At 33.4% G+C, this 27,998-nt stretch overlaps 1 protein-coding gene across 4 annotated transcripts in view; it reads left to right on the forward strand.

The window, feature by feature from the left end:
* The window catches only part of Cdh19 (cadherin 19), a 126,963-nt gene extending 113,463 nt beyond the window's left edge, over positions 1-13,500 (forward strand). For all 4 annotated transcript variants that reach the window (XM_036202392.1, XM_036202395.1, XM_036202394.1 and 1 more), the window contains 4 exons: positions 847-968; positions 7,898-8,015; positions 10,103-10,354; positions 11,369-13,500. In XM_036202392.1, the coding sequence (XP_036058285.1) occupies positions 847-968; positions 7,898-8,015; positions 10,103-10,354; positions 11,369-11,859 (983 nt within the window). In that variant the 3' untranslated portion in view covers positions 11,860-13,500. The remainder of the gene's footprint in view (positions 1-846; positions 969-7,897; positions 8,016-10,102; positions 10,355-11,368) is intronic.
* Positions 13,501-27,998: the final 14,498 nt, after the last annotated feature.

Below are 27,998 nucleotides of genomic sequence, written 5' to 3' on the forward strand. Positions count from 1 at the left end.
GTACAAAATCATTATTCCACAGAACGTAGTGTTATAACAAATCAGGTAAGTATTCAAGGAAGATCAAGGTAGTAAGCAGTGTTAACTTGTGGACTCTTCATCAGCTCCCCACTCCAGATTCTTTCCCTTTTTGAGTTGCTACTTTAACTGTCTTTGATGATGAAATGTGGTATGGAAGTATAAGGAAAATAAATGCTCCCTAGCCCGAAAAACCCACTAAAAGTAATAGTTCACTTTAAGATACAATGACATTTTAAAGATCATTGTTTAATATTCCTTATTTCTATAATTTTAAAGATTAATTTTCTTTTTAATGATAATGTGTCTTTGTATGTGCATTCTGTACTGAGTATTCATTTACACTTTATAAGTTATGACTTAATTTTAGTGTACCAGAATGATCTTTTGCTATGGCCTTATAAAGGATTTTCAGTTATGTTAGGACCTCAGGCAATCTGTAGTACTGATTGGTTTTCTGTTGCCAATGTGACTAGCAGAGACATTGACAAGAGTAGTAATTTCTATTCTCAGTACAATTCAATGGACTCATAGAAAGACTTCTTGTAGCTTCTAACTGTCAGCACAGTGTCCAAAGAAGAATATTTTATTCACTTTCTTCTTATGGGCTAAAGCTATAGCATGTAGAAGGAAAACAATAAATGGTGCTAGAATTGAGCATAGATTCCTTTTCTAGCCTCTATGACTGATAAATGTATGGACTACATAGTTCCCACTGTTAGTTGTCCTCAGTTAAATACATCAGTATACAAAAAGCTTGTAATTCAATTTTTGCATGATTTTTATATAGAGTTGTAACTAATTTCATGCTATATCTTTAATTTTCAGACAGTGTACAACAGATCTCTTCAGCTCCTGTGTATGTACAAGTTTTTAATATTAATGACCATGCTCCTGAGTTCTCTCAGTACTATGAGACTTACGTTTGTGAAAATGCTGAATTTGGTGAGGTAAGATAAAAGACCATAATAAATCAATGTAGCCCAAGCAACAGAGCATTTTATATTTTATCTTCTCTAAATATAGTATGTAATAATTGCTAATACAAGACACCTTTTTATATTACCTTAATTAAATCATGTGTTACATTCATTATATTACATGTATAAATATGCTATATAAAATTTTATTATGTTTTCTCATTTTGAAATCTTAAGGATTATAACATTATAATTCTATACCTCTTCTGTGGCATTTTACTTCATAAAAACCTTAAATTGTTATCATGAACAAAGAAATATATTTTAAGAGAGGCAGAAATAACTGCTTCATCAAAAATTATAATTCCATAGTAATCCTTTTATTTCAAAGTTACCAATGTTTCATTCTCCTACAGTAAAATATGATATTTAATGATCCTAACACAACATTGTAGTAAATAAGAAAATATACCATGTGTAAGTATGGCAGAAAGAACTGGTTTAAAAGATGAAGCTATTTAATTTTATATACAGCATATATACTTACATACTATATTATATATGCTTATAAAGTCATATATTATGTATGTTTACGTATTATATTATATATTATATGAATATTAAGCATACACATTTTAATACACATGGAAACATAGGATAGTTTGACACAGCTGCGGTGTTTTCACCCAAACTTACTGCAGTGAGAAGACTAATAGGCACATACATTATCTAGTCTTCCTTCCAGAATTCTATCTCTCAGGAGCCACACAAGTACATATGTGTGATGAACATGGAAGAATAAAGAGGGATGCAGTGCATGACAAATTTCTAAAATATAAATATTTTAGAGCAATTCCAGTGCTTAAAAACTGAGTTCAGTGATGTATACAGAGGGTACAACGATTGCCAGTGCAAACTTAGGATCTGTGTTGCACATCATATATGACTTGAACTGGAAAAAATAATTTGGAATTGTATTATAAACACAGATGACTCATAAACAGCCTGATTGACAAGTTTTAAGAAACAATGTGTTGGTTATAAGTTCTTCCCTAGAAGCTGTTGGAAAAATGATATATACCAGTCTAGACTGAGAAAAAGAATCATGTAAAAATAACCAAAGTAAAGAAAAGGGTTCCAGATGTCCATGGCTCTGGCTATGCTCTCCCAGTTAATTTATAATAAACTCTATACTCTATCATACTTAGGAACAGTCATGTCCTTTCCTTTCCTCTTGATTTCTTATTTTTATTCTTTTTTAAAATTTCTAAATATTTTACATTAAATACTATGTATTTGCCATATTTAAATGAATTTCTATCATAGAATTCAAAAATATGTATAGACAGGAAATCAAATGTACCATGTAAGGGGAACTTAGACAAAATTCTACCCAGAGAGCAAAGAGAATTCTAAAACCAGAGCTATCAAAACTGATTATAATCTGAGATTATTTCTATTACTTGCTTCCTAACTCTAAACAAAAGCATTTTTTTTAGATTTATTTGCACAATGAAAAGCATTATTTGCATTGTTAAATTTTAAAAAAAGTAATATGATCATATGAATGTCTTAAAGATTTGTTTTTTAGTAAAATTATATATACTCGAGGTTAAATGCATTCTTTTAATATTACCTCAGATAAATTAAGGACTGATTATATTAATGGGTTATTTTTAAAATTAAATGAAATGACATATAACTTATTACTAATCTACCTATGAAGCAAATATAAATGCATCTATGTTTTTAAAGTGACCTGTTTTATTTATTTGTAATATGAACAGTGCACATTTGTTAATTTTAATTAAACATGTTAGAAAATACATATACAATCAAAGTCTTTCATCTTTTGAAGCATTCCTTCACAAAAGGGAATCATTTTCTAACAGTTTATTTTATCACACTACTTCACATTGAATGATTGACAATATGCAAGCCATCAAAGTAAATGAGACTTTTATGATTTGTTGTTTATCTTGCTTTACTTCAATAAATACAATCAGTGTGATCAATAAAGATCTGCAAAACCATCTCATGCAAATCTCACCAGAGAAAGTTTTCTTCATGAGGACATAATAGAATTGTAGAGATGTAAAAAAGCTCTTTAAAAAGCTAGTCTAGGTAAGCCTACAAAGGAATGTTTTATGTTTTATGTTCAAACATAGCCTAGTGTTTGAGTTTAGAGAACCTGTGAGTAGCACAATATGGACTAATAATAATATAATCTTAAACTCCTGTCCTCATTAACCTAAACAAAATCATAAGGTATATAAAAATAAAAATACTGCCTTGCTATCATATGATACCCACTTTATTACCATAAGTATAGGTTGAATAAAACTTTTCTTTCTATCATGTAGTTAAATAATTTTAATTTTACTAAGAGAAAATTATTAGGAAAGTAAAAATCAATATGGGCATATAATCTACAGATTGCTACAGATTCATAACCCTTTGTTCTGCACTCATGTGGAAAAGTAACTGTTCTTAGAAGTATAGCTTGCCAATTTGGATCTTTCATCTTACACTCAAGAAAATTTTTATTTGAAAAACTTTTAAAGCGAATTTTGTTTATAGAAAATAGAAAACAATAAGTATCATAATAATTACTTTAATTTCCATAATTAATCACAATCTCACTGTATGATCATGACTAATTTATCTTCTTTTCTGAATATAATTAACACATTTATGTCTTGCCATAAAATAATTAATTGAGAACTGATTTGATTGTATATGCATTTCGTTACAGTTTTATGATTTGAAATACAGAGTGACATTTATTTGATTCTGCATGTTTGCCTATCATCTTTGTGGGTCAAAGGAAATCATACATTGCCTGTTAACTTTAAATGCACTGTTTCTGAAAATCAATTACAAAACTAATTACTTTAATAACAAAAGCTAATAATTCTAAAAATGTGTATGAACAGGAAGTCAATATTATCATAATGACGTCTGCAAATCATAATGGTTGGCTATCAGATGAAGATTAATAATAAAGAATGAAGTAAGGGAGAAAGAAATCTAGGTATTCTGTAATATCTCTAATGAGGTTGATAAAGTAATTTTAAGAAAAAAATTACATGTAATAATAGCATTTGTAGTTGAAAGTTTTTCTATGTCCTGTCCAGTCCTGCAGCCACTCAGACCTAAGTAAACACACAGAGGCTTATATTATTTTCAAACTATGGCCATGGCAGGTTTCTTGCTATCTAGCTCTCAGATATTAAATCAACCCTTTCTATACATGTGGCTTGTATCTTACAACTTGTTTCTCCTGGTGGTGGCTAGCAGAGTCTTCCTTGCTTCTCCTTTCTCTTCCTGTCTATCTGTTTGGATTTCCTGCTTGCCTCTAAGCTGCCTTGCCAAGGTCAAATGACTTTATTTATAAACTAGTCAGAGCAACACATATTCACAGCATACAGAAATACATCCCACAGCACTTACCTTTTTCTGTATAATCCAAAAGGAAGGTATTAACTTTAGCATAGTAAAATTACATATAATAAAACAGTTATCAAGAAAGAATCACAGTTACAATATACCATTTATATTTGGCAGATTGAAAGAACATATTCTATTTATCATATATTTATGTGTCCAAGGTTTCATATCTGACTTATCTCTTATCATAACCAAGGAAAACCATAATTATAACCATCTAGTCTTCAGTTACATCAAAGACCTCAGAAGTATGCAATATTACCTAAGTAAACAGGAAGAACATTGTAAGCAATTTCCAAAAATGTAGAATGACAGAGACAGCTGGGTTCCTGGACAGTCACTCAAAGTTCCTTTGCAAATTTGGGGCAACCTTCTTCAGCCTATAGGCCTAGAGTCTTCCAGTCAATTCTCTCTATGTCCTATAGAATGTCTAGAATGTGAATGTCTGGCAGGTTTCTTTTTTTTTTTTTTTTTTTTTTTTTTTTGGTAAAGCTGAGTAACTATCTCAAATTGTAAAGTTCAGTGGTCACGGTTCTATGGGTCCTACATGTCCAGTTTATACAACGTACTTTCAATCAGTCAATGCAAGGGCACTTTTTTGCCAAGTGGCTAACTTTTGCCACAAAGAAAGCAAACTCCATTTTTGGAACAATGTCCATCATTCTCCTTGAAATAATTGGTGCTGTCAGAAGCAGACTTGTCTTACTGTCCAGAAAATTCAAAGCTTTTAAAACATTTTAGATGCCATATTCTGTAGGTCTTTGAAGTGTTTGAAGATTACCTACCTATTTGAAATACACCTATATATACCTAGAAAATTTAGCATGACTGTAAGTTTGATTATCATAGATGTATATCTCAACTATACACTACAATCCTAAAAATGTTGCACAAAGTAGTTTAAACAAGAATAGTCGTGTGGTGGTGGCATACACCTTTAATCCATCACTTGGGAGGCAGAGCCAAGTGGATCTCTGTGAGTTTGAGGCCAGATTGGGCTACCAACTGAGCTCCAGGAAAAGGCTCAAAGCAATACAGGGAAATCCTGTCTCGAAAAAACAAAACAAAAGCAACAAAAAGAATAGAAATATACATACAGTATAACAAAATTAACTTTAAATTTGTGTCAATAAACTAAAATCTATAGCAATTTAAAACATGTTGCTTTTGAAAAGTAGATTCAATAATCAAACTTTTCATCCTATCATATCTACATCATGTCACTTTTTTAAAAAAAGGATATTGACTAAGATCAATAACAATTTGTAACTAATCTCTGACAAAGATAAATATACATAATCCATTTTTGGGAATGTGAGCATAGAGTTTTAGGCTGCTTTCTGATGATAGGGGGTACTAGTAATCTTATGAGAATCCTGAGCATATTTGAGATAATGGTCAAGTTCTGTGAAGACTGGGTATAACCTTTATTGATAGGTATGATCTGTTAAGGTTTAGGAGTTCTGTCTTGATCAAATCTGATCCATCTTAACCTGGAACAAATCTATAGACTCTTGCTTCCAGTGGAAACAAAAGCAGAGCTTCATTTACCAAGCAACATAACTTAGATGTAAATTTTGAAGTCAAGATACCTTTAATATATATGTATAGATAGATAGATAGATAGATAGATAGATAGATAGATAGATAGATTGGTTTAACTGAGTAGCCTTTACAATCAAATGTCTCTCTGCAGTTAAAAATCCCAAAGACAATATAGTCCAGATTCTCTGTGTGATTTCAATCTTCACATGGCTTACTTTTATACTACTTTTATTTTCTGTTTAAAGATTTTATTTTTTTAAAACTTTCTATTTCTTTATATAACTGTCTATCTTCCTTTTCTTCTCTCTTCCAAGCCTACATATATTTTTACACACACTGTAAACTGTTTAGACTTTATATCACCTGAATACATCTTATTTGAATCTATTGCTTTAAACTTCAGAATGACTGTGGGGCATACATGGATTGCAAAGAGGAAGTAAGACAAATAGAGCATAAGATGTTTATGCAGAGAGTAGATACAAAGGTTGGTATGGAGAGGAAGTTAGCTTGGGTTGTTTGTATGGAGATTAGATACAAATGGTGTGGAAGAAAGTTAGCTCAAGTTGTTTATGATACTAAGATCAGGAGATGATGTCAGTGGATAAATAATTCATAAATAAGAAGATGAGTATAGGGTGACCTTTAAAATGATTGAGGGGCTGGGGATTTAGGTCAGTAGTAGAGCACTTGCCTAGCAAGCGCAAGGCCCTGGGTTTGGTCCTCAGCTCTGGAAAAAAAAAAAATGATTGGTCGGTTCCTTCACCCACTCCTGGGGTGCTGAAATTTTTGATATAAAAAAGGCTTACTGCCTAACAATAAATGAGTTCTTGCTTGACTTGACTCCTCATGCATCTGATTGTCTACAGGTAAGAGGGAGGCTGGGAAAGGGGCAAGTGGCACACACTTACCTTTCCTCGGTTCCAGACCACCTCTTCACAGGTGACCAAAGTTCCCATAGGGGCAGAAAGTCAAAAATGACTAGGACTGAAATGGCAGCTTTGGCTCCTGGCTCTGTTCACCTCAGCTTTTCAACATGGCAGAAGTACGTTTACCCTCTGTTCTGGGGGAACTATGCTCATTTCTGACTCTGTGAAGCCGGGGTCTATTCTTTCATACAGCAGTTCATAGACCCAAAACTTTTCTTTTCTTTCTTTCTTTCTTTCTTTCTTTCTTTCTTTCTTTCTTTCTTTCTTTCTTTCTTTTTCTGTCTGTACTAGCAAAAGCTATATCCACCATGCATCATGGTGCATGGCTTGCAGATACCACTGTGTACAGTGGCAGGAATCTGCCATGCTACTCTCAAGCCCATACACTGTGGACCCACCATACTGTAGCTCAAGTCCCTACACCACAGTGTCTCTGTACCTTGGCATCTCTATATCTTGACCCACATGAGATATGAAGTAGGAAGCAGGTTTTGGCTCCATTATTTGTGTGTTTAGAAGCCCTTTTTAAACCCTTTTATGCCTTATGGAAATTTGAGGGCCCCACACTGGGCACCAAATGAAGTCAGAATGTTTTCTGTGACCTGCATGGCCCACGGTAGGGACAAATCTCTCACCCACAGTCCCATAGCCTTTTACAAAATAATCACACAGAGGCTTAATATTATTTATAATGGCTTGGCCATTAGGTCAGGCTTATTACTGACTAGCTCTTTTACTTAAATTAACCCATACTTTTTATCTATGTGGCATGGTACCTTTTCTTAGTTCTGCCTAGTCATCTTGCTTCTTGTGTATCTGGCTGGCAACTCTTGACTCAGCCTTCCTCTTCCCAGAATTGTCTTCATCTGCTTGCCCTACCTATACTTCCTGTCTAGCTACTGACCAAGCAGTGTTTTATTTATCAAACAATCAGAGCAACACATATTTGCAGCATACAGAATGACATCCCATAGCAAGCATTGATTGATTTATAATTCCCAACAAAAGCAATCCACTTTCTTTATATTTTTTTAGGTAATTCAGATCATCAGTGCAATAGACAGAGATGAGTCCATAGAAGATCACTATTTTTACTTTAATCACTCTTTGGAAGACACAAACAACTCAAGTTTTATACTAACAGACAATCAAGGTAACTCCTCATCTATAAGTGTGTTTCGTGCAATCCAATATTATTTATTCCAGTGCATTTGGAGAACTGATTACTGTTCTTACAATACTGAAAAATGAAATAAAAAGCAATGGCCAAAATGGAAAATAACTCACAATCAATTTTGAAGGACAATGATTCTGTTATGCCTCATATTTCTTCAAAATAGAACTAGAAACACATTTAAAAATCATGAGTAGAGAGGTTGACGATGTAATTGCTTTGCATATTAAATGTAAGTCTATGAGTTTGATTTTTGAACTGAACTTTAAAACAGAAAGCTATCCTTCATTATAAGATACTAGAAAGTCTTATAGGCTCTCAAATATTACTAAGGTGGTGAGATCATAGGGCTATTGCATCTTAGACTCTGTCAATTATCAATGTAAAGATGAAGAGATAATAATCTATATTTAAATATAGTGATCTTAGCTTGACTTAATTATGACTATATGGCAACACTAATTAGGTTACATAAACATAGTGTTTAAGTCCGTTGCTTACCTGGTAACACAAAGACTTTATTAACTGAGTAGTAAATATTATGAAGTTAGAATTTTTTTTGAGCTGAATATCGAACCCAGAGCCTTGTGCTTCCAAGGCAAACAATCTACCACTGAGCTAAATCCCCAACCCGAAATTTTTTAAAGGTAGAATTTATGCTTCTTCTGTGTAAAAATGAAAACTTCTAAAAGTATTTTCTTTAGTTTTTTCATTAACCTTAAAGAATTTTTGCCCACTATGTAGATATATATTTAAATTTTCCTTTTCACTTAAACTTTATGAATTAGATAGTCTGGGAGTAAAATGAACATTTTTGTCTTCTGCCTCTTAATTTGATTTTTTGGATACAAATATTATTTAGGGTAATAGGAAGATGCTCTGGTTTGTTTCTGTTGCTCTAATAAAACACTGACTAAAACCAACTTGGCAAGGAAAGGGTTTATTTTCCTTACAGTGCATTTTGGTGGAAGTCAGAGCAGGAGCTTAAAACAGAAAAAAAAAAAAAAAACACAGAGGCTTACTGGTATTTTGTGTGTGTGTGTGTGTGTGTGTGTGTGTGTGTGTGTGTGTGTGTGTGTGTGTGGTTTGCTGCACTCACTCTTAGAAAGCCTAGGCTCATGTGCCTAAAGATGGCATTAGAAGTCTAGGCCTTCCTACATCTGCTTACAATCAAGAAAATGTCTCAAAGACATGCCAACAAGCCAAGCTAATTATGGTATTTTTCTGATTGAGGTTCCCTTTTCTCCATTATATCAACTGGAAAACCAAGATTAGCTATCACAGAAGGCTACTCAATGTTAAAACAAGGCAAATAACAGACACAAAAACCTAGAAAAGAAAACTTCATAGTATTTTGAGAGAAGAAAATTGCATTAGTGAAAATATCATTCTAAGTATTTGGGATTTTGAAGTACTCATTGTTCAGCTTCACATGTACTTTGAAATGTGCATGAAATACATCACTAATTTCTGTAGTGTTGATATATTGATGAATAAATTGAAATGACATCTAATGAAGTTATGTTTGGAATTTTATATCAAATATAACTTGGTAAAGTCACAGTAAAATGAATATTCTAATAGAATTTCTCTCCAAAATAGAATTATCTCTTTTTCTTATTAGAATGTATACTATTTAAGAGCACATATTTATGTAGTTAGGCTACTGAATATCTTACACATATCCAGGATTTGTAAAATTAATTTGTTCTGAAAGAGTGCTAGTCACAAATAATAAAAATAAAGCTGAGAGTCCCAGCACATATCTAATGCTTAACATCCCCTACCAGTACTGATGCCTGAGTACAGAAATATTTCCTTTTCTGTGTGCTATGCATCTTTGATATTCCCCAGAACCTTTTGGAAATAATTCAAATAATTCGTCTAATTATATAACTCATTTTTAGAACATTTCAAAATTATTTAGGACTGGATATTTTAATATAAAAGTGGTTTTTTATTTGCCTTGTATGATTATATTGAAATGTTTTTGCCCTTAGTATTTACATAGTACATATTTGGTTTACATTATTAAAAAAAAATGTTAACATGGATTTCTGTTTTAGATAACACAGCTGCAATTCTGACAAATAGGACTGGTTTTAGCCTTAAAGAAGAGCCTGTCTTCTCCATGATCATTTTAATTGCTGATAATGGAATCCCATCTCTTACAAGCACAAACACCCTCAATATACAAGTCTGTGACTGTGGAGAAAGTAGAAGCACAGAGATGTGCACTAACAAGGGACTTCTGTTTCTCATGGGATTCAAAACAGAAGTAATAATTGCCATCCTGGTATGCATTATGGTAATATTTGGTAAGTCATATTAAATGATACAAACTTTCAATTAAAAAAAGGAACCCTAGGAGGTAGTTGTTCTCTACATGTGTTTATTTTCTCTAAACATATTCAAGTTTAAAACCAAATACAGTTGGTTTTCAATTCATTGAATTTATTACATTGGATAGTTATCTCTATATTATATACGTGAATAAACCAAAATTCATCATCTACCAGAATAAAGAAGATTTGAAACACAATACAAGAAATACATATTTTTTCAAGTGTTATGTAGCAATTAAGGATTTACTGAAACTCTGTGTCTTGAGAACACCAGCAGGTAGCACTACTGCATCTGAACATGGCACTATGAGCTGTACTTTGAAGATCACATTTCCAAGCATGTATTATATTGCCATTTCTAATGGTCTATGCACTGCTTGAAAAAAAGTGAATACATTCTTTGATGTAGCTAATCACTCTCTGCCTTTTTGAGTTTTTCATCTAACTGAGGTCAACTTGAATTTGCCTTTGTGCAGCTGCCTTTTGTCATTTGAGTAATGACTTCTAGGTTCTTCCATATTGCTGTAAATGGCAGGATGACTTACAAAAATTATTTGTTTTATTTTTGAGATATTAATATAGTTATATCTCTTTCCTCTTCCTATTTACCCTTCTTGCTTTTGTTCAAAATGATGACCATTATACATTAATTGTTTACATGGATCATTAGACACTACATACATTCAGTTTGGAGGATATTCTATTATTTTACTATGTTCTTTTAAGTACTGGAATAGGAATTAACTTACATTTTGAGTATTAAATTGAGTAAGAGTCAAACAGTTCATGCTATTTTCTTTGCACCTTCCTCTAAACCATTAGCCAGAATCATGGCTGTGCTTCAGATACCATTTTTCTTGTCTTACTTGTTTCCTTAGAGTCAGAAAGTTTAGGGTGATTTCTTGAATTTGTGTCAAGGGCAATGATTGCAAAATTTACATCATTCTCTATTAGTTGATTTATATTCATCTGTCCTTTTTTCACCAGGGTTTATCATTTTGATGCTCACTATGAAGCAGCGAAGAATGCAAAAACTATTTCCAGAGAAAAGTGAAGAATTTGGAGAGAATATATTTTGCTTTGATGATGAAGGCAGTGGAGAAGAAGATTCAGATGCTTTTGATGTTGTAGAGTTGAGAAGCAGTATGGTCATGAGGGAAAGAAAGCCTCACAAAAGCAAGAGCATGGAGATAAGGAGCCTGTACAGGCAGTCCCTGCAGGTCGGGCCAGACAGTGCCATATTCCGACAATTCATCACAGAGAAGCTAGAAGAAGCGAACACAGATCCATGTGCTCCACCCTTTGACTCACTGCAGACCTTTGCTTTTGAAGGCACAGGGTCATCAAGTGGGTCTCTGAGCTCCATAGGATCGAGAACCACTGATCAGGAAGATAATTTTGATTACCTTAATGACTTGGGACCTCGTTTTAAAAGATTAGCGTGTATGTTTGGTTCGGCAATGCAACCAAACAATTAAGGCTTCCCTATATCGACATGCAAGAAGTATTAAGGTGTATATACATGAAATGATAGGCTTTTGGTAGAATTGCAATCTCTAGCTTTCTGTCTGGTAGGAGCCCTTTATGTAGAATTATGATCTTTTAAAATACATACTCGTGGATATTTCCAGTTCAACACAGAGGTTGGGAGGAATAAAACTAATCATATTTTAGATAACACAGCAAGCCACCCCTACTATATTACTGACATGATCCTCTAGAAGTTTTCCATGTAATCCAATGCAAATTCTCAACAGTTCAGAAGGGGAAAATAAGAAATGCACCAAATAAAGCCATCTGTGCAGTTTTTCATCTGCCCACTCTTTTACAGTGTAAGAATGAAGCCTCTATGTGTACTAAATCTCTGGTACCATGCAAAGATAAATTGTAATACCTTGGAGAAACTTGAGTGGTTTCATAAAGATTTACAAATATTGCTTTATATGTTAGCAGTTTTCCAATTGAGATTCTATAAATCATATTATTTTGCAACTTTTAAATTTTAGCCAAGATTACATTTTACTACACTGCAATTGGCTATCTATGCAATGTATGAATTAATCATAGTTACCCAGTAACTCACATTACTTCACTTCTTCTGAGTTTGTATAACAAAAGGAAGCAGAAGATATTATTAGGGACTTTTCATAGATGAATTTCCTAGAAACTCCAGATGCTGATTCTTTTCATGAAAATCTACAATAACCAAATTCAGGTCAACATTCACTTGTGATTAAATTATTGCTTTTGTAATTCATGGAAAATTCAGAAATTCTTAAGTATATTCTGCTTTCTACTAAAACTCTGATAGCCAAATGACACCAGTATTGTATTCAAATTTGAATTATTATTTACCACAAATGTTACAATCATCTGCTCTGTGTATCACTATTGATATAAATAAAACACAATGCCACTTTCTGCATTTCTTTTACTGTTAAGAGTTTATTCTGAGACTGATCACTCAGTGCCATTAGTTCTTACTGAATTTGAAACCAGATGCAATGGAAACTCCTCACCATACTATTATAGAAGAGTAAATACTAAGGTGTCAGACACACAACTTTAACATAATTGAGCTATAAACTAATAAAACATGGTATATTTTAATTGACTCTTCAAGAATGTTTTATATTATATCAGAATCATGATGGAGTCAAATTACTGTTTGAATATAAAATAATTCAGCGAGTACAATGTTCTTCACATTGTTTTGTATGACTACTATTACTTAATAGTGTATGCCTTCAACTAAAGTATGTATATTTATATGAAATATTTCAAGTGATTTTGTATGTATTAGGGCAGATGAATATTTGTATTTTTCTTTGTATTCTGAGACTCAGACATCTATATCAAATAATAAAAGAATATAAATTTGAAATGGGAATCATTTTGTTTGTGCCACAGATACCATTACCTTGTAAGAAAATAAAACAGTTATATTTGAAATACAACAGTTAAGAAAGTCGATGAGATATTGCAAGCTACAATAGATCATTACACATTAATATAATATTGTTTTGCTCTTCTGTAAAAAGTACAGAACAGCTAGGAGGTGTTGGCATGCACCTTTAACCCCAGCACACAGATCACTGTGAGTTCAAGGCCAGACTGTTCTAGAGTGAGTTCCAGGACAGCCAGATCTACACAGAGAAACTCTGTCTCAAACATAAGAAAAAAGTACAAAACAAAAATATTATCAAAAAACCCTAAACATACAATTCATATAGAGATGTATGCATTGGGAATTTATTATTCCTATCATATTGGCCTATTGCTCAATCATATATTGTACAAATTGTAATGAATAAAATCAGTCCTTTAATGGCTATTTCATAAATTTTAAAATGAGTGTAATAAAGTCCTTGCTGAAAAACTGAAAAGTATGATAAACAAAGATGATTAAAAACAAAGAAAGTAGAGTCAAGAAAAGAAATTAAATTTGGTAATCACAGCAAATATTTTATGTGTTAATCCCTCTGATCATTTCTATGAACAACTTATAAACATGATGCAAATTATATAACAATGTGTTTATTGTTCATGACTAGTTACTCTGTTGAGATTTGTTAAAAACACATTGTGCTTTATATGATTATAGGATTGTCAAATGCAGGATACACTGGAAAAAGTTCTAATTATATTCATAATTGTTAGCAAAGCACATCCCATTTTTAGCTATCTCAGGGAATTTTATCTAGGACTAGGGAATTTATAAACTGCTAGAAACAATAATGGGCAATAGTGTAATTGTTTATCTTTTGCTTAAACATAAGTGCTGCAAAAGTTCAGCTATCTGCCATATTGAACGCACATTACATGATTTGGAATATTTTAATAAAATCTAAATTAATATAGGTAGTTCTATCTTTATATTAACAATCTTTTCACTCATCTCACAATCTTACATATAAGCTTCAAATTTCCATTGTTTAAAATAAGCAACATTTAAAGTTACTTACAATATTCAAAGAATATAAGCAGTACTACTTTTCTAAGAACATATTTTATGCTTCTTGATATGAGTATGAATAAATCCATTTTAATTTAACTAATTGCGTGAATATTGTCTTATTTTTGTGAACCTTATTTTATAATCTGAAGTACTGTAGCTCCAAGCCAAGCAAAGTTATGACTTTTCAATAAACAGGAGCATTCCAGCTCTTGAAATACTGCAGAGAGTAGAATCTAAGATGAAGCTTAAATCAGTCAACCAGAGAATGCTTCACATGGATAAATAACAGACAAAAAGTCCTTGAGATGGGTCTCTGAAAATATAATGCATGATGCACTCTAGAAGAGACCAATCATAGGCTCAGTATCTTCCTAGAACACAGAGGCAGTAAGATTCAAAGAACGCTAGCATATGTACAGTGACCTTAACTCTACTCTTCCCACCTCATTCTACGTTTGAGAGGACCATGAGCAGTGACTGCCTTAGTAAAGGGCACACATTTTCCTAACCTTGAGGAATTGATGAGGTCTTCTACAACATAGTAAATGAGTTCTTGTGAATATTTGAAAATAACCAAGAGGTGTGAAGCTTTCTAACTAATATTTGACCCCTTTGGGTATCAAACAATCAGTGCAACAACTGAATAAAGAGAAACATTGTATCAATGATTCACTTCCAGTTAAAAACTAATAAGACTTTATATATTAATATCATTTGAATTCTACATAATAGAATTCCAATTACAATTCAAAATTCCATTTGCTATTTAAAACCTAAGCAAGAATTCAAATAAAATATAATTGTAGTAGTCATAAAATAGTTCAGACCATAGTAAAATACTCAATTTTATTCTATATACTTCTTCTATTCATATCGATCTTTAAAATATGACCTATATTAGGAACTTTCACAGTATAAAATTATATAGTTCTGGTATGAATAAAGCTAGAAATGGTAATTCAAATACTTCATTACTAAAGAAGTAAGAAAATCAAAAGAATTTTAATACCATAAAGAAAGTGAAGTACCTCTCTGTACTATTTTTAATCATTTCCATAATTTGCCTTATTTGTATGCTAGATAACTGGTCTATAAATTTTACTTTTAATTATTTTCTAGGTCCTAACATTTTTTTTCTGTCTAACCTTGGGCAAAGTATTTAAAACATTTTCCCTTGACACCTAGATCTATGCAATGAGTATATTAAGAATTCATGAAACTTTTGTAAAATCCAGCTGGATTTCTAATATACAAGGAATGAATGTATTATATTACACTATACCCAAATGATGTATACATGATACACATAATGCACAGCAGATATTGCATACATTTACCTGCTGTTATTACTGAAATAATGACAATTATTACATTATTAATGTTAGCTTCAGGAAGTCCTAGACATACCTCTTTATTTAGCTACTAGAATTAAATTGGATTAGAAAAAAATTAAGAAAATGAGTTATTTTAGGAAAATTTGCTTGCTTTTCTTTTCTGCTCCCTCCCATTGATCCCCCAGGGTATTATTCATTATTATCAAAGGAAGAAATTAATTGCTTTTGTTATATATTATGCATAGATTTTTCTGTTGGAAAATATTTTCTCTGTGGCATTTATCTAGGAGAGAATGTAGAAAGTTATGTACCAACTAACCTTTTATAGCAACTTATTCTGGTATACATATTTTGAAAACAAATCTCTTAAAGTAGAATTGGTATTGTTCACTTTACAAGTGGTGGAGGAACTGACTAATGTAGGAATTGTATTAGAACTACATGAAAGAAACAGAAATATGCTAATTCATCTAATAGAGTTTCTGGCAAATGTGTTACCCATATCTAACATTTGTTATTCATAGTTCTCCATTTATGATTTTGCTAAATATTTTAAATTGGAAGTCAATTGTTTTCACCTGTGACAAGACAAAAAAGCAACTTTCATCTCTAAGTTAAGTCTATCCTCCCTGTTCTCTCTGAAATACATTAGAGTACACGTTGCTATATGTTCTGAAATTAGTAGATTTCCACTGTTTCTCTCATATCTGAGTCAGTGCTGCAAATTTCATAAGTTTTAGGCAGTAGTTTAGAATACATAACACCTCAAAATTCAGAAAATTCTTATTGTCCCAAATGATGCCTATGTTATTCAGGAAGACTACTCTGTACAGTTAATTATCTATGGTATCTCTATTTAAAACTAGCACATTTTTCATATTAAATTGACATACAGAACAATGCATCCAAATATTTGAAAATATTTTGAATTGCAATAATTATATAAATGGATGTATATAGACTTTATATGTTTATTAATAAAAATATTCTATAACTATTGCATATCATAAAAATCTTTTTCAATATTATAATTTACATGAGCAAAGGTCTTTTCTTTATAACATATCATGTATTTCCATATTACTTTATAATTGTATTATTATTAAATAGACACTATACTCTTAAATACAATGATATTGGTAGAACTGTAAAAATTCAAGCTTGTTTTCACTTATTCTAAATAAATGATAAATTTGAAAACACTGTTTTGTTAATAAAATAACAATCAAATATATTATACTTCTAGTATCTATTTTACATGTAGATTTGCTGAACATCTTCATGTAAATAGGTAGATATTCAAATGTATGGGTTTTCTGGTTTTTTGAGATCAGGATCAGTGGTACATGAGCTGTCATTTTGGAGCCTTCTACCTAGGGTGGGACACCTCCCACTGCCTTGAGGCATGGGGAGGGGCCTGGACCTGCCTCTACTGAATGGACCAGGTTCTACTCATACCCCATGCCTTACCTTCTTGTAGGAGGAGTAGGATGTGGGGGGCTAGAGGGAAGGGAGGAGGGAAAAGTGGGATCTGTGATTGGTATGTAAAGTGAGTAAAACATTTTCTTAATAAAAAAGAGGTAGATTACATATATTTATTTACAGATGGGTAGCCATTCCTTTATCTCTGTGATAAAGTCAACTTGATCATGATAGATAATCTCTCTGATGTATTTTTATAAGTAGTTTGGATGCAACTTGCATGCAAGTTCATCAGAGAGATTAACTTTTAAATTTATTTTATTCTCATATCTTTTCTGGTTTGTGGTGTAAAGCTAACACTGGATTTGTAAATGGAATTTTGCAATGTTTCTCTCTTACCAATTTTATAAATGATTTGAAGAGTACTGGCATTGAAGTTCTAGTAGAATTTTGCAACTGATTCATTTGAGCTTGTTATTTGTTTGCTGTTGGAATCTTCCTAATTATAGCTTGTATATCTCATTGGATGTTATGAGTGTATGTAAATTATTTAATGCATCTTGATTCACAACTGGTAGGTTCTACCTATCAATATCTGGAAATGAATCCATAGCTTTTAGGTTTGCTATATTGGTGAAATATAAATTTTTAAAGTATTTCCTAAGATTCTCTGAATTTTATTAATGTCTACTGAAAAGTTTACCTTTTGATTTCTGATTTTATTAATTTGAATCCTCTATTTTGGTTAATTTGGCTAAAAATTTGTCAGTCTTTTTAATATTTTTGAAGAAAACATGTTTAGTTTCATCGATTCTTTGTATTATTGTTTTCATTCTATTTCCTTATAATCAGCTCTTATTTTTATGTTTTCTATTTATAGTTTAGGAGTTTTGTTTATTCTTAGCTTTCCAAGGCCTTCAGATGCTCATTAATATATTATTATGAAAATATATTTAGTTCTCAATGAATTACATCTGGCATCTTTGCTTTTCCATCTTGTCAATACTAGATGTCTATTTTTCTCCTTCTCTAGAAAGAGTAGTACTTTGACTAATAAAATTAAGCCTAAAAAGTAAAATGTGTCTGGCTCATGTACAGGACATACAATAAATTGCACATTTGCACAATATGAAAACACTTTTGGTGTCAATAGAAGTGAAAGAAAACATAATCTGCATCTTGGTATTGGGCAGGACCTGCTTTGTAACCAAGAGCTCTAACACATTTGTTGGCTGTAGGGAAATAAAATTTATTCCCATGCTTATACAGCAGAGACTGAATTACTGGAAAATGTCTGTGGTGGGATTTAATAAAATGCTACTGAAATGAAAAATAATGAGTTGCTACTTTTTGATTTACTGTATCTGAATTATGATTTATTTTATTTTGACTCTGCAACACATATAGTCCTGTATAGGCTAATAATGTAGTCAACTCAATTCTATATTAGTGAGTTTAATTGGTGTTTGAACATTAAATTTTACATTTCATCATGTCTTCTGACCTAATTGAGGCCAAATGTAATGCAGGAGTCTGAAATAACCTACCATGGACAAAATACATAAATAATTAATCTGGAGCTGCATACCTAGCCATAGTCTCAAAGGACAGATGTGCTTACAAGATTGATTTCTACACTTTTTCATTTCATTTAGTGAAAAGCAATTAACCTAAAAAAGTATTTCCTTGTTATTATTTTTTGAGAAATATTATAATGTGGAAACAATTGTCATCATCAAATCAGTTTTCTGACTAGGTAACTGAAATTGTTACTACTGGTGAACTTTGGTTTGACTTGACCTGAGAAAGCATAGTAAACAAGGTATCAACATAATATATTCCAGTAGTAGGTGAAGTCTATCCCCATTTGCAAAGAGGAACAACCATGTATTTGTCTTGTCATGTGACCTTTGGTGGGGAACACAGGTCTATTCATCCTAGACAGGACACTGACAACTGAACAAAAACTATCTCATCTAAGGGGACAGTGTCCAGGAGAAAGAAAGTAGAGGCATTGTCAATAGGAACATGAGTGACTTAATGCCCCTTTTTGTCACAGAAAACCCTCCTAACATAACTGAAGACTCAAGGGTGCTTTGTCCTTGAGCTTTGTGCAAAACTTGAAGGCAGTTCAGAATGGCTGAGGGTCTCCTTTCCAGCACTTGAACCTGTTCATACAACATTGATGAGGCTTTGTGAGTCTTGTTATTTCAGCTTTTCCTTAGCCTGTAAGTTATATGAGCCTATCCCCAACTGGAAGTACATCAGCTCAGGGCATTGACTACCCTTGTGCCAATGTCAACATTACCTGCCTGCCTCAGAAGAGGAGAAAGTAAAAGTAAGTAAATATTAACAGGAAACAGCACCAGCATGCACAGACTTTTATATTACATTAGAATCCTAAGTTTTGACCATTTCCACAGATTTGTTTTTATTTTATTTTGGTTCTTTCTGCTTTTGTTTATAATAATAATAAATGCCAATTAACAAATTCATTAAATATGTAGACATTGTTAGTACCAAGAGTAATAGCTTTGCTTTTATGGCTGAATCATGTCAGAGTATTGGCATTTCATATCACATAGTGCTTGTAATTGTAAAGTCCTGATATCATGTAATGTGTTTTGTTTTTGAACAAGTGGGACTGTGAGATTTGAAATGAAAGAAAGAATTTGAAGGAAGTGTCTTCATTCCATGCTGATTTTTGCTTTACCACATGCTGAGCCATTCCAAAAGCTAAGTAATACTGTTATAGCAGGTATGTCACTGCCTAGTGTGGAAGCTAGCCCCATAGTTCACTCTCCTAATTACTTTCATTTATTTTCATACTGTATAAATAGCATTCTATTATAACTGCTGGTGTCTTTTCTGGAAGTTTGAAAGCTTAAAAGAAATGAATATACCTGAAATGGAGAGTCCCTTTGCCACAATAATATCATCACCTTTATAAGAAATTTGGTAAGTTCTTTTGCTCCATGCTGTCCCTTAATGCAAGTAGAAATGATTCACAATGTGGCTGTTGTAATTAGCCTTTGTCCTAAGAGGTATCCCCATATTAAAGAATATCAGAATAATGATGATTTTTAAATATCATATCTGTTATGGTTTACACTAGTAATTCAGCAAGGGATATTGTTTAGAAAGCTCAGGTAAGGAGAAAGGGTCCCTGGAGCAATCTAGCATGGAGTTCATATTCTTAATATTTTCAAAAGTGACACATTATATAATTAAACTGCATAAAGACATGTATGGCACAATATGTCTCTGTAGTGTTCTTTAGCCACAAACAAAAATAAAATTAAAAAGGGGATAAATGATATGCATTGTAAATTTTGGCAAATTTCATTGCTTAGTCAATAAATTAGAGAGTTTCACTAGAGTGGAATTTAATATTTTTGGTATGGTATTTTTGAGATTTTATTATATTGTTCCATATTATAAAAAAGACTATGTGTTTACACACATGCCATTGTAAGCAGATCACACTAGCAGATAGTAAGAATATATTCTTATGACAGGTTCATTTTAGTTTCTAGGACACCAGCATGCGTGAAACATGAAATTCAACAGTTTACCATTCTGAATATAGTTACAGAAGAATTAACACCTACAACACTTCTGTAAATGGCAAAAGCCAAACATCTCAAAATCCATTCAGACTAAAAGTTTACATACTACTAAAGACATGGGTTCACAACATTTTAATTGCCACAGCAGGGAGGATAAACAAGAAAAACACCAAGAGGCCAGGGGAAATTGTAGATGAGACTCGACAGCCATTAACTATGCTGAAGAAGACATAGTAATTATGATTTGGGGTTTTGTTTTATTATTGTTGTTATTTTTCTTTGTTGGGATACTTACTATAAGTTATTAAAAGAGTAATTTTATTTCTACTTACTATTATATATATATATATATATATATATATATATATATATATATATATATATGTTGTTGTTGGAACTTCTCAAAAAATAGAATTACACTCATTATTTAAATATTAAGGAATTAATTTTTTTACATTTTTTCATTTTAATTCATTTTTGTGTTATAGTTTCTTTATTTCACTCCCATATTTTAATTTATAAAAAATAAAACATTTTATTTTCTGAAGATTTTTTCACGTAAATGTGTGAGTGTATCAGTGAAGTGATTATTCTGAAATAATGAGAAAAATAGATACTCCTTTATATTATCTCTGTCAGGTGTTTAATGGCAGTATTTAATAAATGAACAGAAATATTTTGAGTAATTACTTAAGAATTATGTTGAATGGATTTGTTTTCAGTAATGGATACTTCCAAAATACATACATAATTCATTATTTTATTTTGTTGAAAATTATTTTGTCATATAATTTACTTTGATTATAGTTTCCCAACCACCTACTCTTCCAAAGTTCTCCTCTCATTATATCCTCTCCAGATCCACTCTCTTTCTGTCTCTCCTTAGAACGACAGACGTCTAAGACATAACAATCAAACATAAAACATAAAATACAAAAAGGTGAAACAAGAACTATCATACTGAAACTGGGCACTGCAATGTAACAGTAGGAAAAGGATCCCAAGAGCCGGCACAGAATTCAAAGACCTCCTCTTTCTCATGATAAAACTCTCCATAAAAATACTCAGCTAATGGCTATAATATATACACAAAGGACCTGATGCAAACCCATGAAGTCCATGTGCTTGCTGCTTCAGTATTTGTGAGCTCATCTGTGCCTTGTTTAGCTGGTTCAGAGGAGCATGGTCTCCTACTGTCCTCCATCTCTTCTAGTTCTTAAAATATTTCTGCTGAGAAATAGGAGGGACTGTAAGAGCATGAATTGTTGAGACCAAGATTTCAAAAAGCATAGGGACAAATAGCCAAACGAATGGAAGCACATGAATTATGAACCAACCAGCTGGATCAGGCCCTCTGGATAAGTGAGACAATTGAATAGCTTGAACTGTTTGGGAGACACCCAGGCAATGGGACCCGGACCTGTCCTTAGTGCATGAGCTGGCTGTTTGGAACCTTGGCCTTACACATAGTAAAATTAAATATAACAAACAGCTATCAAGCAAGAATTAAAGTTACAATATCTAGTCTATTTGCATTTGGCAATATTAAAGAAAATATTCTATCTTATATTTGTGAGTCTAAAGTTCATAATACCTAAGTATACAGGAAGTGCATTATAAACAACTTGCAAAAATCTAGACTGACAGAAACAGCTGGCTGCCTGGAAAGTCACCTAAAGTACTTCTGCAATGTTGGGGCATCTATTTTAGCCCATAGGCCTAGAGTCTCTCAGTCATTTTTTTCTGTGTCCAGTAGAATGTCTGGCACTTTCTTCTGCAAAGCAGGAATCTGAAGGACCATTTTGCCTTGCAAAGTTCAGTGCTCACTTTCCTATGGGTCCTGCATGTCCAGTCAATATAACATTTTGTCAAGAAGTCTAAGACAAGAACAGTTTCTTGCCCAAATGGCTATTTTTGCCAAGAAGAAGATACACTCCACATGGAGTGTCTTCCATGCCAATCTTTCTCTTTGAAGTAAATCTGTGCTGCCAGGAACAGATGCTATGGATATCGCTCTGTGTAAATAAAGTTCTGATTGGCCAGTGGCCAGGCAGGAAGTATAGGTGGGACAAGAGAGAAGAGAATTCTGGGAAGTAGAAGGCTGGGGAGAGACATAGCTAGCCGCCGCCATGAGAAGCAACATGTAAAGACACTGGTAAGCCACAAGCCATGTGGCAAAGTATAGATAAGCAGAAATGGGTTAATTTAAGATAGAAAAAGTAGATAGCAAGAAGCCTGCCACAGCCATACAGTTTGTAAACAATGTAAGTTTCTGTGTGCTTTCTTGGTTGGGTCTGAGCGACTGTGGGACTGGCAGGTAAGAGAGATTTGTCCTGACTGGGCCAGGCAGGAAAACTCTAACTACAAACAGACGTGTCCCATTGTCAAAAAAGTCTAAGTTTTTCAAACATTTTAAAATGACATATTCTGTAGGTCTTTGAAGCATTTGAAGATTACCTACCTAATTGAATTATATCTATGCACATCTAAAAAACTTAACTAACATGACTACAAGTTTGATTATCATAGATGATTAACTATTAATCTATATTTCTTAATTATCTATCACAATTTAAATGAGCTGCACATACATAATACCTTAAACAAGAGTAGAAATATACATACAGTATAACAAAATTAACTTTAAAATTGTAATAAACTAAAGTCTATAGCAATGCAAAACATTTGAATAAGTTGCTTTTAAAAGTGGGTTCAACAATCCATCCTTTTATCCTATCATATTCTATATTTCCATATCATATCCCCCTTTCTTCTTTTAGAAATATATTGACTGTGACCAATAACAATTGGTAACCAACAACCTAAACAAAGACAAACATCCATAATCCATTTTTTGGGAACATTGCCATAGTTTTGTATGCTGCTTACTACTGATAAAGGGCACTGTATTCTTATGAAGATTCTGAGAAAATTAAGAATTACAGTTAAGTCCTGACTGAAGTAGTCTGTGAAGCTGCATTGTCTGAGCCAATTGCCTTGAAGCATTTCTGGATGTTGAATCATCTGAGCCATAATGGGTCTTGGCTGGTCCAACCATATTAGTCTGGATGCAATCCCCAAGTTCTCATTTTCTGTGGAAACAAAAACAGAACCTCTTTTCCAAAGCAACATATCCATACACATAAATTTTGAAATCAATATACCTTTAATATATATATATATATATATATATATATTTAACTCAGCAGTTTTTACAATCAAATGTCTCTCTGCAGTTAAAAATCCCAAAGACAACACAATCCAGATTCTTGTCTTCTCTCTACAAGCCTATATACATTTTTACATACATTGTAAACTGTTTATGGTTTATCATCTCTGAATGTCTATTATTCTGAATCTTTAATTATTTTCTGGCCAAGATAAATTATAAACTGGAAACTGTGTGGCTAGGTCCAAGGCAGTAGCTGTGTCTGCTGGCTCCACCCACCTAACGATCCCAACATGGTGGTGGTAAGCTTTGGTGGAGTCATGCTCACCACTGACTCTGGGAAGCAGTAGGTCCATGCCATCATATAGCAGCCTGTAGTCCAGAAACCTCTCTTTTTCTTTCTTTCTTTCTTTCTTTTTTTTTTTTTTTTTTTACTAGCAAAAGCTATATCTGTCACTCAGTATTCTGTGCAGTTTGGAGATACCAGTGTATCAGTGTATCCCACAGAAGGTCTGACAAAATTCCACTTTGATCAGTTTTTAAATTTCTAAGCTAATTTTTAACTTTACTTTCTGTCCCAAACATCATGCACACACACACACACACACACACACACACACACACACACACACACATACATACACACAAGGCTTAGGAGCCTATTTAACATATTAAAGTTGGACCTTGCTACCAGGTTCTCCCAGTGTTCCTCAGTCTCTTCCTGTTACAGGCTATAGCTCACATACCCTCTCCTAAATTAAAAAAAAAAAAAAAAAAAAAAAAAAAAAAAAAAAAAAAACCAACCCCCCCCCCCCAAAAAAAAACCAAAACACTAACGATGGTCCTTTATCAGTTCCCTACTCAAAGTCTCCTGTCATAATGGGAGATTGCTCACTACACAGGGATTCCCCCATGGTCAAGGGATCATAGAAAAACCACATCAAATTGTAAAACTAAACTTAAAAACAAAAAGCAAACATCTACAATTCTAACGTACAAATGGCAATGGTCCTTTCCACCCTAAATATATTCTACAGATACAGAAACTCCAAAAAACCAGCTTATCTTGGTATGATTATGCTCCTCCCCTGCATAAAATTTAAAAGGAACCCAATCCCCTCCTCAAAACAGAAAGTGTTTTAGCTTATTTTTTTTTCCCAAAAGGAAAGATCAACTGAACCCTATTTGGGTCCCAACCTGAAATCTCTATCACCCCACTGCCCCCCAGAAAAAAAATGGTCCATCCCTTACTGACTTGTCAGGGACAGAGAAAATGAAAAAAAAAATGCATGCCATAAGATACTACTGCCTCCTTAAACCTTCAGAAATCTAACATTTCAACTGGAGTCCAAATATTTTGTGCAGAAAGGCATTTAAGGTGTGAGGACAAGGAACTTGAGCTGGTTAAGCTTTTAGGCTTTTAGCAGCAGTTCAGCTGAGACCCAATCAGATGTGGACACAGAGGCTTCCAGTTTGAGGAAACAGGATCAGCTAAGGAATTGGCAAAGTGAGGTAGCTGTGGCTTATTCTGCTTCTCTGATCTTTGGCTCCAGGTTTGTTTTTATTAATAAGACCTTTTAAGATTCATGCTATAGTATGTTCAATATGTTGCAGACTTTCTCCCTTTCACTACCCACCCTAACACCTTTAACTATTTCTTTTGCACATTCAGCACTAGACCAATGATGACTGCTGTACGAGTTAATACCATTCTCCTTTACTCTGTGTCCACAAAAATATTCACTGGTTTTTGCTTGTCAAATATTCTTATATTTGACAAGCTGTCCAAATGTCCAGTTTGTACTTCCAGGCAGTACAAGCATACAGTGTCTCACTAACATCACTCTTTCCAGGGAGATATAGATGAGAGATATTCTTCTCTTTACTGGTAGACAAGAACTTGCCATCTCCCTTGGACTACAGTGTCTGCCATCCAGATACATCATCTGGCTGAAGACTTTCAAGACAAACTTGATCAGGCCATGACATCAATGACTGACAGCCTTGAACTCCTCCCATGACAGATGAACTCTCTTGCCAGGTACTGTTCTAAATCAGGAGAGCACTAGACCTTATAACTGTTGTAGTTTTTGTTTTTGTTTTTCTTTGTTTATTTTTTGATTGTTTGTTTGTTTGATTTTTTTTTTTTTTTGAGACAGGGTTTCTCTGTGTAACAATCTTGGCTATCCTAGGACTCAATTTGTAGGTCAGGCTGGCCTCACACTCACTGAGATCCACCTGCCTCTGCCTCCCGAGAGCTGGAATTAAAGGCATGCACCACCACCTCCTAAGAATGTAGTTTGTATATAAACAAATCAACTGTTGTTGAAACTAATGTTAACACCCTCAGAAAGCTTAGCAAAGACCAGCTTTCAAGGTTCCAGATGGTTGAGCAACGTAGTGGGTTCAATAACTACTTGTTTTCCTGGCTTCTATCATTTATCAGTTCTCAGAATATGCTGTTTTCTTTTGACTCTTGCCTTTTGCCTTTCCCTTATTCAGTTCGTCTGGTGACACATTACCATCATTGCTAAAATTACTACCAGTCAGTTCATGGCTCACTACCAAGACCTGGAACATTCTGACAAAGGGGACAAGTTCCTCAGGGCTTATTATTACACCTCTCCATTATAAAACAAAACCGAGGAAGATGGTGAGAGACTGTGCTGGTCAGAAGTTGCAGTCTACCATTGCTTGGTAGCTTTCTCCACGCTCAAGCAACATAAGGGACTCTGTCCCCAATAATACTTTCTGCTGTCTATTTCCCATTATTTTGAAAAGTTCTCTAGGCCTAGTGGCCTGGCCTCATTGGAAAGTTGTCCATAAGCCTGGATGATTGATTTATCTCTAGTGTGACCCTTGGCATAGTTTCTTGATAGAGTTCTTCTCCTGCTGCCCATGTGGTAACTCTACTAGGAGCTTTATGATAGGAACTTGCTGTTTAATGCAAATTAGATTATGTGTCTGCCACTGTCCTCACCTTTTATATCCCTCTGTCATTCTAGAATAAAGTGTAGTTGTAACATTTAAAATGTCTTTGTGGAGAGCTGCCTCCATTGCCCCACAAGCCTTAGAACACTGCTCACTTGCTTCTGCTCCCTCCTCCTTCATGGAATGGAGGCTACTGATCTCCAAGGAAGGGGGATCACACAAAATCCTTATCTGTTGGTAAAAGTTGAGGAAGTGAAGTCTCCCACAATCAATATGTGAGGGTCACTATGTGATCTAAGCTTTAGTAGAGTATCTTTTACAAATGTGGTTGTCCTTGTGTTTGCAGAGGCAGAGACGCACACCTTTAATCCCAGCACTTCTGAGGAGAAGCCAGGAGGATCTCTGTGAGTTTGAGGCCAGCCTGGTCTACAGAACGAGATCCAGGACAGACACCAAAACTCCAACACTACACAGAGAAACCTTGTCTTGAAAAATTAAAAAAAAAAAAAATTGGAACATCATCTTGGTAGATTTTACTTTAATGATGAGGACATTTTATGCTTCCCTATCTCTTTGTACTAATTTGAGTTCAATGTCTATTTTTGGGTACACCAGCTTGATTTTTAGGTCTATTTTCTTGGAAAATATTTTTCTACCCTTAACTCTGAATTTGATATTGAGGTGTATTTCTTCGATGCAGCAGAAAGAAGGATCATATTTTCCCATTGATTTTGTTTGCCTATGTCTTTTTGTTGGGGGAACTGAAACCATTGGTATTGAGAGATATCAATGGTTGTTAATTCCTGATATTTTGGTTTTGGTCATGGGGTGTGTACACATGTAAGTGGGTATGTGTGTGTGCTATTATTTTGAATTTGCTGGGGTGAAATTCTTTATTTCCTGTATTTTCATGGATATACAGAACATACTTTGGTTGGACTTTTTCTTTTAGTACCTTCAGTAAGGCTGGATTTGTAGATAAATATTGCTTAAATTTAACTTTATCATGGAGTACCATGATTTCTGTATATGGTGATTGAAAATGTTTCTGGATATAATAGTTTCAGCAGTCATTTGTGGTCTGTTATAGTCTGCAGCACATCTATCCTAGCTCTTCTGGATTTTAGAATATTTGTTGAGACATCAAATATAATACGTCTGCCTTTATGATAATTGGTCTTTTTCATTGGGAGCTTTTGATTTTTGTTCTATGCTGTGTATTGTTAGTGTTTTG

The sequence above is a fragment of the Onychomys torridus genome, chromosome 11 (genome assembly GCF_903995425.1).
Source record: "Onychomys torridus chromosome 11, mOncTor1.1, whole genome shotgun sequence".
Taxonomy (NCBI): domain Eukaryota; kingdom Metazoa; phylum Chordata; class Mammalia; order Rodentia; family Cricetidae; genus Onychomys; species Onychomys torridus.